This window comes from Lampris incognitus, chromosome 20 (genome assembly GCF_029633865.1).
Source record: "Lampris incognitus isolate fLamInc1 chromosome 20, fLamInc1.hap2, whole genome shotgun sequence".
NCBI lineage: Eukaryota > Metazoa > Chordata > Actinopteri > Lampriformes > Lampridae > Lampris > Lampris incognitus.
The window spans coordinates 12229282-12241576 of record NC_079230.1 but is presented as its reverse complement, the minus strand read 5'-3'; the positions used below and the strand labels follow the sequence as shown (position 1 = coordinate 12241576).

The following is a 12295-nucleotide window of genomic DNA, read 5'->3' as shown; positions in this document are numbered from 1 at the left end:
CAGGTGCGATTAGAAAACTAGATTATGAAAATTATAGCTAATGTTGGTTTTGAGGAAGCAGCGATTTAACATAAAAAAATATAGCAAATGCTAACTGAGAACTATGAGAAGCGTAATAATGCTAGTGAAAACATAACGAACGATGTAACGTAATGTGTGCTACATAGCATAAACAATAAGTTGCATGGGGAAGGGTTAATACTTGTAAGCTTTGCGATAGTGTTTGGAAGAAAATTTCTCTCTTCATGAATGGTTGGCCTGAGCTGATGGCATGCTGTACATTCGTCTTCATCGGTTTTGCTATTAAAGTTGTGAAATGTAAGCCCAAAGGCTACCGCAACACAAATTAATTTAAGCAAACCAGCAACAGTATATTCATATTTGGGGTTGCTGAAGTGTTGTGCATTAATTTCCATTGTTTTTGCTCTATAGTTATCTTCAAAATGAAGAGAAAAAAGACATTATGCCCCCAAAAATAAAGACGACAGTGATGAGGCAGACATTGAGACAGAGCCAGATGATCCAGGTGTTGAGAGAGCTGAAGAATAACAGCGGGAAGTGGAGAGTGCCACAGAGTATATGTGCCTGTGACTATCAGAGTAACAACTAATACAACACTGGCAAATGTCCTAAACAAGGAACATAACAAAGAGGTTAGAGAAAATCAGGAATGTGTAAAAACAATAGGGGAAGTGCTACGACTTATTGCCACACAAAACATTGCTCAAAGAGGACAGACTCAACGAGTTTGCAGTCTCAGATAATAAAGAGAACTTCGTGGCAATTCTAGAGACAATTGCTAACCATGATATAGCTGTGAAAAAAAGGTTGACTTCCATTCATAATACAAAGTACACAAGCGAAATCATTCAGAATGAGCTTCGGGGCTGTTTGGTTTGGTAGACATGGTTCAAACCAAAATTACAGAAGAAGTGAAAATCAGTGATGTCTTCAGCATCATGGCAGATGCAACAAAAGAATTAAAACAAAAAAGCAAAAAAGAACAGATTTCGGTAACACTTTATTTTAGGGGGTTAGAAGTTACCTAGTAATTTCCTAGTAATAAGGGGGTAATTATCATGTAATTTCTTAGAAATAAGGTTGAAATTATCTTGTAATTTCCTAGTTATAAGGTGGTAGTTTTTACAGGTAATTTTACAGCTAACCCCAACCCTAACCCTAACCCAAATTACAAGGTATTCAACCTTATTTCTAAGAAATTACGTTATAATTACCACCTTATTACTAGGAAATTACTTGGTAATTTCTGACCCCTTAAAATAAAGTGTAACCCAGATTTCTCTAGTACTCAGGTACTATTTCAATGGAGCTATCCAGGAGAGTTTTCTCCATTTTGAATCTGGCGAGAGGCTAGATGCAGCAGGGCTTACTGAAAAAAATAATCCACATATTGGAAAGTCATGGTCTAGAATACAAAAACAACCTTATAGGCCAAGCATATGATGGTGCTGCCATCATGAGTGGTCAGCATTCTGGGGTCCAGGCTAGAATCAAAGAGCAAGCGAAATATGCCTTTTACATCCACTGCAATGCCCACTGTCTAAATGTGGTTTTAGTAGATACAGTTCTTCTCCTTACTAGAAACAGTGTGTTCTCATATGAGTCATATGTCCATCCTAAATGGCTAACTATACAAAGAAAGATGTACGAAGGTCATCACTTGACTTTTCAAAGCTGTTGATTTAGTTGAAGCTTTAGTTCAGACATTGAATGACTTCAGGCAGAAGTCATTTTTTGATAACTTGTGGGATGAAGTGTTGAACATTTCTGAGCAGTGTGATGCTGCAGTACAGCCGGCTGCAAAACGACAAAAAAGGCTAAGCTCTAAACTCGGTTGAACACTGTGTACTGACTACTGTTGGCCAGAGAGAGTCAGAACCAGATAGAGACGGGTTTCGTACAGCCTTTTTCTGCTTCGTCATTGATCAGATGCTCAATGAGCTTAACAGATGGATTTCAAAGACAAACTCTGACATTATGAATAGCATCCAAGCTCTAAACCCCAAAAGTGATGCATTTCTGAAAGAGACCGCTCTGTTTTCATTTGCATGATTGTATGGTTAAAATATTGATGACTTGGGGGCATGAACTACATCAGTTCAGCTGAATCTTAGAAAGGAAAATACAGACTGGGATGCAGAAACCTTCTAGTAAAGCAGAGCTGATCCTATTTATTGAGCTGAATAAAGAAGTGTTTTTTTGAGCTCTTTAGACTGTTAAATAGCAGTCGCGATCCCAGTGAGTTCTGCCTCTTGTGAGCGGAGTTTTTCTCTGCTGAAATTGGTGAAAACTTACCTCAGGTCCACCATAACCAATGAGAGATTGAGCAATCTGGGTGTAAATTTTGAGTCTGGGAGGGCTGAGGCTTTGAATCTTGACTCATTTGTTGATTGGCTTGCCAAAAATCACCAAAACCTCAGAATACAGTTGCTGTAATGTGAAATTCTAGAAAGGAGAATACAGATAGGGATGCAGAGACCCTCTAGTACAGTAGAGCTTGTACTGTTCATTGAGCCTTATACAGAAGTGTAGCAGCGAAGTATACGCTTGGGGGAATAGCGTGATCCTCCCACTTCACGCTATTCCCCCCAGTTCTCCCTCCCCCTGATCAGGCGCTCTGACTGACCAGAGGAGGCGCTAGTGCAGCGACCAGGACACATACCCACATCCGGCTTCCAGCCGGCAGACACAGCTGTAGAGACATTGACCAAGACGGAGGTAACACAGCGATTCGATCCCCATGTTGCTAGGCAACGGAATAGACTGCCACGCCATCCGGACGCCCCCAGGACGACAGCTTGTTAATGCTCTTATAGCGCTCCTGCAACTGGGATGTGTGTGATCAAACACAAGCGGTGTCATAGATGCAAAGCACAACTGTTGTGAGTTGGTTGTGAACAAAACAATACAGGATCATTGTCGATGGGTGTAGGTCTAGTATTGACTGCACATTTTCAGACGAGTAGCTGGCTTTACGTATCATTTCCATCGTGTCCTGACGACGTTTAACATTGATGTTGTCAAACAGATGCTTTTGCAGTGATCCGGCGGAGCTAAAGTTAGCTTATCTGAATCATGTTTTTAGCTAGCTGGCAACCCAGAAAAGCAAGCTAACATGTCAGAAACACTTGAAAAACTTTTATCTAAAGATTGATTTGTTTGAGCATGTCAAAGCTTATAGAGAACGTCTTACTTGCATCTCTTTCGATGGTTTCTGTGAAATCCTATCTCGCTCGAAACCACATGGGCAATAGCAAGTGACTGAATACGAGGGAGGGGGGTGAAAAGAGAAGAGTGGTGGGGATGTAGAAAAATTTATTTTGTATAATGATGATTGAAAATAAAGGGGTCCGCGGTGGTGTAGCGGTCTAAGCATCGGCTTTGTGTCGATGCAGTTGCCCACTGGGGACCAGGGTTCGCGCCCCGGTCTCATCAGATCCGACTATGGCCGGACTCGATGAAGCAGCAACAATTGGCAGCGCTGTCTTTGGGAGGGGGCGGAGTCGGCTTGTGTTCGTCACATGGATGCGTCTCTGTGTGTGTTGGGAAAAAGCAGTGGTTCGGCCTGGATTCGCCTTGTCCTGGAAGTGGCGAGGCGTCTCCTTCGAGACTGCCGGCCGGAGAGATGCAGTTGGTGAACAAATGCAGTACAAGGGCGGGTGTTTGAATTAAAATAGGGAGCGATTGGCCACTAAATTGGGAGAAAAAGAGAAAAATCAGAAATAAATTTATAGAAAAGAAAAGAAAATGAAAAAACAACCATTAGCGTCTTACAACAAAATATATTTTGAGATGCACTCAGTTGCAAACATTATTATGGCTCGATCTATACAGACGCTACAGCTAAACATGAGACTGAACGTCATTTTGCTTGTGGACGTGTTAGAAGCCAAGTTCATGAGGGGTGTCGCATCTAAAACGAAGCAAAAATAAGCAAAGAAGAAACGGTCATTAGCCTTTTATTTATCCATCTCCTGCAAAACAGACTCATCTATCACCTTTACTGTTCTTCATTGTTTCTCCTTTGACTGCTGCAGAAACATCTATATCCTCCCACAAATCAGTCGTCCTCTCTCACAACCACCATCCATCAGCGCACTTTGTTCTCTCGGCCCCGCTAAGCCGAGGCCCGCTCCTGTGTTGAACTGCCACTTGCTCTCTCCGCTCTTTCTCTCTATTTCTCTCTGTCTCTTTTTCTTTTGCCTCTCACACACGCACACACACACGCACGCAAGCTCCAGGAGGAAGTACCTCTGAATTTTTCCCTCTGTCTAACAATAACAGTGTGGAATTCTGGGTATTATTCTAGCAGCCGTCTCCCTAGTTTATCTGCCCTCTGCAAAACTTCCTCTCTTACTGACTCACGCATCCTGCCTGGGCGAGAGAGGGAGAGGGAGAGAGAGAGAGAGAGGGAGGGGGAGAGAGAGAGGGAGAGAGAGAGGGAGAGCATAGGGGGTGTGAGAAAGAGAAATGCAGTGAGCGAGAGGGCGAAATAGCAATGTTTTGTCTCCCAGCGAGAAGAGCAAGAGAGGGAGGGTGAAGAGGAGGAGAGGAAAGGAGGGAGGGAGGTGAAAGGACCACTGATCAGTTTTCTATACCACAAGCGGGGACATGCTGGTCAAAACCTGCCCGCTGCTTCACTTCAGGTGGACAGCGGATCACTGACTGCACTTTTGTTATGCATCTTTTTTCGCCTGTGGAACGACCCAGACTTTTATCAGCTGCTGTAAGGAGGGGAAACACAGGATTTACCCACTGTGAAGGGGGAAAGAAAACAAACAAAACCAAAAGAGCCCATATCTGCCTCTGGCCTGCTGTGTTGTTTTGTGAGGTGCGGCGTTCTCAACTTGGCAAGTTGTGAAAGTCAGCGTGTGAAAGGTGATGAGACACTAGTTGTCTGTGGCGCGAGGTGCGTTCGCCAAGCCCGCCGTCGTGCGAGTGTTTGGAAATCACCGGGAGTGCATCCCCAAGAGGTCGCTGGACTCTCAATGTTGACCTCCTGTGTACGTGGGACACAGCTGCAAGTTTTTACTCCGTTTTTAGTTTTTTCGGAGGTAAGTCCCAAAACCTTCTCATCTCGAGTCATCTCTTCAGCACGAGTTTCCGAACTAGGATTTGCACATTATAGCTCGTCCCCTCCGGCTTTTACTTCCTCTCATCTCTGCAATTGAATCTCGTGAATCTTTGTGTCATCAAACTGTATTGGTTCTTTCCTACGAGGGCAAATTAGACTTATCTTTCCGCCTTGGCACATAAGTTGTTTTCTTTTTTTACAGGACATTAACTAACAACACAGTCAGCGCAGGTTTCCTCTGCTGATATTATCCTTTCTTGCCAGTAACTTTCACATGCACACCGGTGCAACCACATGCATGCACGCTTCACTCGTTCTTTGTATTCCTTCAGCTCCCGTCTTTTTTTTTCCCACCTAAATCCTTCCTTTTTCTCCGTGGATTAAAGACTTAAAAAGTGTGCATCCTTATCAGTTCCAAGTCAGTTTGTCCGCCTGTCTGTCTGCCTGGCGTTCTGTCTGTAGTTTATTGTGACTGTGTGTGTGTGACTCCGATTATGAGCCGTGACCTTTGCAGTATCAGTCAGCTGTTACAGTTTCTGACCATAAGTGGGACATTCCAGCGGACTCCTTTCATAGAGGCTCATTCAGAGTCTCGGACGGCAAATCGAAATTCTTGGCCTTTAACTTCTGTCTATCTTCTCCTCTGTTCCCCTTTCTGCTCTTCTCTCCCGTCCCGTCCGCCCCTCCCCCTTTCTCTCCACCTGTTCTCTCAGGACTTTGACCTTCATCATTTATCTTTTCGGGGATGTTGCCCCTCAGAAAGGTTGTTCATGCTCTCCTGAGTCAAACAGACGGGCCTACACATACTTGTGCCCCTCTTGTTAAAATTGTGCTGACGGTCGTTGTCGTCGTCAGTCGAAGCGATTTGCCGGTGCAAAACGTTTGCAACCGGGGCAGCATGCATGAAGGCTGTGTTTAAATAGCGGCTTGTGTTGACTCAGGGTTGATTGGATTTCCTCATTCTGGTTGCAGCGGTGCCTCTCTGCGGGCGATGAACTTGATCTGCTGGTGCCTGCGGCAGGATCGACTCTTATCTGGCGCGCGTCATTAATGAAGAAAATCCCCTTCATTCAGCATCATTCATGTGATTTTTGTTGGCCTGTGGCTGCCGACCGAGGCAGTCTGCCAGCTGGGTCACTGTGTGAGACGGGACAGAACCTGCACATGTTTGACTGGGAGTGAAAAGAGTCAGAATCGGTTTCTTTAGCTGGATGTGACCTGGCAAGTTGTTAGATCAGAGTAACGAACCAACCAAAGACTAAATCAGAAGCATTGCACGCTGATGATGCTAGCACCGCTAATACACCGAGTTGTCAAGCGACACTGTGAAGGAAAACCTGCGAATATTTCCAAATATCAAGACAACCAGGAGGGTGAAAGTTTCTTAATGTGGAAGGTAACAGGTTCAACCCCTGCCGGAGTGCCCTAGAGCAAATGCCGCCGCTTCCTATGTAGCTCTCCGTCAGTCTCTCTGGAGGCAAGTGTCGGTCACAGTGACAAACAGTTGAATATGGACAAACTCATGGAGCCCGGTGCAGTCATCTGGTACTTGTAAACCGCAGTAGGTGTGAACTAACCAGACCACATGTCGGGGTTCGAACTTGACATTTGAGGCCCTGATGTGTTTTTTATCACACAGGTCCGTGTTCTCTGACCATTTGCCGTTTCCTGGTTGAATTTCTCGCGCCGGCTCGCTGCCAGTTCTCCGCCGGCTCTCGGCCTTCATGCGCGTCGTTCTCCTGAATATAAAGCGAGAGCCGCTGTGTGCCGCGGCGTTGGATGATGCGCAGTATCTCGTCCTCTTTTCGTTCCGCTCCATCGACAGTGAAGTCAGTCGTGACGCGTCAGAATCGGTTGTTTTTATTTGCCGTAGGGGAGACGATAAAAAGGAATTTAAGAATAACGGGAGTCTTTTGCACGGTTTTCCAAAAGTAAACTAGAGATCTGCAGAAGTTTATATACCAAGTATCATCGAACAAATTTTACAGATGAAAATTGATCCCCATGGTATTAACACTTGGGAATACTGTACAAGTTAAAAGCAGCGTTGTGGTTTCTCTAACTTAAGTCTCCATTTCTACTGCTAGACAGTATGGTTTCTATTCCGCCTTGTTGTTGTCGCACGGCAAATGGATTCCCATTCTTTCTCAGTTAAAGACACATTTCTGAATTCTGGACTGTCCGGGATACGTAGCGCCTATTAAACAAACCCCCCATCCCTCCATCCTCCCCTCCGTCCTCCCCTCCATCCGTCCCGGGTTATTGCTCCAGGCATTGAGGAGAAGCAGAGATTGATCATGTGGTTTGCGTGAACCCTTTCCCTCGCGTCACGTTGTCTCAGCAAGGCACCTTTATATTTTGTCAGCCATATCATATTCTTGACTTCGCAAAACCGTCGATTTATCATAATTTTTCTGTTGTTTCATTTTAAAAAAATTTTTTTTTTATATGTCCCGCGTTCCGTCTCCCTCCAACTCTCTCGGTGTCACATCAAATATTTGGATTTTTTTTTTGCAGAGTCATCGATCTCGCGGAGGTCTGAGAGAAAGAGAGGGGTCCGCTAATGTTTGTGAGAGGCTCGCTAATGGTATTTAGTCTACAGGGATTTTTGGGTAGTTCCCACACACACACACATAGGCACACACACACACACACATACACACTGTAATTTCCTGGGGGAATATTTTAAGGAAATTGTCAATTGCATTAAACAATAGAAAGGGGAACAATCACAAACACAGCCAGCGAGCGTGTCCGCTGTCTTGTGCTCAGCGTCCTGACTGCCCGCAGGTAAAAACTGTTCGTGAAACAGATGGCGTGAGCCTTTTTTTTGGGGTGGGGTTCTCCCCAGTTGTATCCGGCCAATTACCCCACTCTTCCGAGCCGTCCCGGTCGCTGCTCCACCCCCTCTGCTGATCCAGGGAGGGCTGCAGACTACCACATGCCTCCTCCAATACATGTGGAGTCGCCAGCCGCTTCTTTTCACCTGACAGTGAGGAGTTTCACCGGGGGGGGATGTAGTGCATGGGGAGGATCTCGCTATTCCCCCTCCCCCCTGAACAGGCGCCCCGACCGACCAGAGGAGGCGCTGGTGTGGCGACCGGGCCCCCATCTGCTGATCCAGGGAGGGCTGCAGACTACCACATGCTTCCAATACATGTGGAGTCGCCAGCCGCTTCTTTTCACCTGACAGTGAGGAGTTTCACCGGGGGGGGGATGTAGCGCATGGGGAGGATCTCGCTATTCCCCCTCCCCCCCTGAACAGGCACCCCGACTGACCAGAGGAGGCGCTAGTGCAGCGACCGGGACACATACCCACAATCCGGCTTCCCAACTGCAGACACGGCCAATTGTGTCTGCAGGGACGCCCGACCAAGCTGCAGGTAACACGGGGATTCAAACCGGCGATCCCCGTGTTGATAGGCAACGGAGTAGACCGCCACGCTACCCGGACGCCCTGAGAGGCGTGAGTCTTGATGCGTGGGCAGTACTTCCCAGATGTTCGTAGTGAGAAAATGTGATGGGCTGACTCCTCCTCTGTGGTGCACGTTGCCGTTCCCCTGCGGAGAACGGTGTCAAAATCCTAGACCCGTACTTCCTATTACCCTTGATGCCAATTTCACAGCACCTTCTGATTCTTTTTAGTTTGTTTGCCAAACCACACTGTCCCCCCCCCCCCCCCGGTGAGGATGCTTTCAACGGCGCTTTTGTAAAAAATTCACCAAGATTTCGGTCGACACGCCATTTTTTTTTTTTTTAACACATCTTGCAAAGTAGAGATGCAGTCGATGTGAAAAGTGCAGGTCAGCGAATTTGTGCGTGTGCGCACACACACACACGACACACACACTGCATGAACAACTGAATCCACAATACTTGGACCCACACAATCCACACCGCCACGCACAAAATGCACAAACACACAGACGCACAAAACACATGCAGCATGCTGTAGAAGTTTCTCAGGGGATAATTTAAGGACTTTGTCGGCCGCGTCAAACAATTGCTCTCAGATGAAGAGACCTCATAGGCTGCCAGGACCAGGAAGCCCCAGTGTTTGTTTTGGAAATGGACTCCCGCTCCCCGCTTCATCATAAACTATAATATTCTAAAAAACGCCCCCCCCCTTTCGTTTCCTGCCCCCGGTTATGCCAGGATCTGCATTCCTTTCCCAAAGCCATACCTCCCGAGTGTTATTCCAAACACCAGGAATAGTCCAGTGTTGTGTTTTCCGTGTTTGGCTGGCGGTCCCATCTTGAGTGACGTCATAAAACTGAGTGAATACCGACGGCGTTTTGGCTGTTGTCAGAGTCAGACGTGTGACCTTTTTCGTACACGGGTTTCGAAGTACTGGGTTACTCTGCCGTTCTGTCCCGGCTCGACTTGTTTTCCTGGCTTATCTTCCCGTTCTCCGCTCCCGGGTGTTTTTCCGGAGCCGCTCTCGTCCAGGTCGAACGTTCTACCGGCCCGATACTTTCACGTTCTCCCAAAGGATATTATTATTCCCTACATAATGCTTCATTCAGTCTTTGGGAATCTCCTGGGAATTTAGGTTTATACCTGGCTGGAATATTTCCCTCTCTCTCTGTTAGCCACTCATCTTGCCTCTCTCTCGCCCGCTCTCTCTGAAACACACACACACATACACACACACACATACACACACGCGCACGCAGCAGGGGGTTGAATAGAGGCTGGTTTGTGTTTGAATTGGAAGTCTGTCCCTGGGAATTGGGGAATATGTTGGAACAGCCTGACGTATCTAGCCTCAGAATAGTCCCGAGGACTGTGTGCCTTACATGACCCCCCCCCCCCCCCCAAATCCATTGGCCATTCAAGACAAGTTAGAAAATATCTGTCTTGGAAGTGTGAACCGGCGGAGGCCTACTGCGGGGGGGGGGGGGTCTCGTTTAATTAATGCAGGACACAAATTTCCAAGACACATCCGGCTGTCACAAGATGGGGAAATCTGCTTTCGGGCATCTTTCTCGAATAAATCTTGGATAAAGCAACAAGGCCGCCTTGTTATTGCTTAGAAATGGGTATAGTGTGATTTAGCACGATAAAGCGTGGTATATCTTTCAAAAGGATATTGTAAAACGCACAGTTTGCTGGACAAATACCATAAAGCCAGAAATACACACACACTCACCCACACCAAGCAGCTCCAGTTGGCAGGGGAGTTGGTTGCCTGAGTTCATTCCTCTCCACGTTGGTGCCTGGTCATCTGTTGGCCGTAGACACAGACCCAGCCCATGGAAATACCCCGCAGCAACACATGTTTCACGAGTCGTTTGCCGCGTCTCCTTCGACTTCAGCGGGTTTTATTTGTGGCCGAGTATTTTTCCGCATACTGGGAAACTGTCTCGGTGGACTGGTCGACAGAAGGGCACGGGGGTACATAAAAAGGAAACTTTTCACGGGGGAACAAACCGTTTGTCCGCGTAAACTTAAAACGGGTAATTTGAACAAAGAAACTCGGAAAGCCAAAGTTTATAACCAGCTGTCGTTTTCATCCGCCTCACGTCTCATCCCGCTCGCTCTCTCTCTCTCGCTCTCTCTCTCTCCCTCTCTCTCTCTCTGTCCTCAGGCGCAGTGTCCCGTTGATCAGGCCTCACTCCTGGCACCTGGCCAAGCTATCGGACCCCTCGCTCCCCCTGCCCCCTCCCCCGCCTCCCCCTGCCTCTCCCCCGTGCCTCCCCCCCGACGACTGCCCGCCGCTGCCCCCGCCGCCTCCCCCGTCTACCATGCAGCTCCACTCTGGCCCCTACACGCTACCCTGGCACACAACCGACAGCAGGTAAGCAGACTCGGCCGCCGCCTCCCGGGGCACCCAGAAAAAACAGAGGGGGAGGGAATTCTCTTTTACTGGTGTACCAGGGTTGGGTACCACGGGTGTTTCGGGGGAGATGATCACGTCTGTCGCAGTCCAGTAGGGCAGAGGGGCTGCATCGTATGAATTTACTAGGTTCGTCACTATCTGCTGGGAGCCTTGTGTGTTAACCCAGGTTACGACAGGGGACAGGATTCTGGTTTCAACCACGTGTTAAACGCAGACCGTGTTACTTAAGTCAAGACTTCATGTGGAGTCGCCTGCTGTTTCTTTTCACCTGACAGTGAGGAGTTTCGCCAGGGGGACGTAGCGCGTAGGAGGATCACGCTATTCCCCCCCCCCCGTTCCCCCTCACCCCCGAACAGGCACCCCAACCAACCAGAGGAGGCGCTAGTGCAGCGACCAGGACACACACCCACATCTGGCTTCCCACTCGCAGACACAACCAATTGTGATTGTAGGGATGCCTGACCAAGCCGGAGGTGACACGGGGATTCGAACCGGAGATCCCCGTGTTGGTCCACACAAGAAATTTGACCAGTCATCGGAGTGAGACGGTAGAGAAGACGCTGGTGGCTCTCGAGACAGATCAGATCAAGTTCTGATTTTATTGTTTGCACGCATAAGGAATATGGCTCTGTTGGATGCTCGCATACAAAACCCCACAAAGAATGTAACGCAACATTTACAGTGTGAGACGATTATGAGGGATGAGGAGTGTCATACAGTTTTTTAGTGTCTATGATGTCCCCCCCCCCCCCGTCTCTTTAATCGATACGTTATTTTAAGTGTATTGAAATAGTTGTAACAATACATATGTGGGATTTACATCAGGCCAGTCCGGATCATGCTCGGTAAGCCATCAGTCAAACAAGACGAACTAAATGATATTTGAAAAACACATTTCTATCATGGCAAACCCATCCACTTAGTGCTGCTTGCATGATGAAAAGAAGGCTCACTTGCTTTTGTTGTTCACGTTATTAGGAAATATTATTTGATACTGCTCAAAGTTAAGTCACATGGTGCACGCTGATGTGTGTGTGTGTGTGTGTGTTTCATAGCGTTGCATCACTCGCAGTCAGCCCGTGACTCCCTAGTTACCCGGTGTAGGCTGGGGTTAAAGTCCCTGTGACTGGTTTCCAGAAGCCAACAATCGCCAGGAAAATGTTGACATCACTGTGTTTTAATATCAAGACAGCCCACACAGGAAGACCACTGGTCTATTCTCAGCCCTCCAAACATTTCACTGTGATAAATAGTCAGGAGTCAGTCCTCCGTCTGTCTGCATCTGTCTGTCTGTCTGTCTGCGTCTGCCTGCCTGCCTGTCTGTCTGTCTTCCTGCCCGCTTGTCTGTCTGTTTGTCT

General features: G+C 47.4%; 1 protein-coding gene across 3 annotated transcripts in view; it reads left to right on the top strand.

Annotated features, from left to right (window-relative positions):
• Window positions 1-12295, top strand: part of shroom4 (shroom family member 4) — an 86688-nt gene that overhangs the window by 52877 nt on the left and 21516 nt on the right. Inside the window, exons 1-2 of one of the 3 annotated variants that reach the window (XM_056300696.1) lie at window positions 4470-5075; window positions 10686-10895. The exons of 1 other annotated variant lie outside the window; for it this stretch is intronic. In XM_056300696.1, coding sequence (XP_056156671.1) covers window positions 10843-10895 — 53 coding nt within the window. In that variant the 5' untranslated portion in view covers window positions 4470-5075; window positions 10686-10842. Of the gene's footprint in view, window positions 1-4469; window positions 5076-10685; window positions 10896-12295 lie in introns of those variants that run through there. One more of the 3 variants, XM_056300694.1, reaches the window with a different exon arrangement.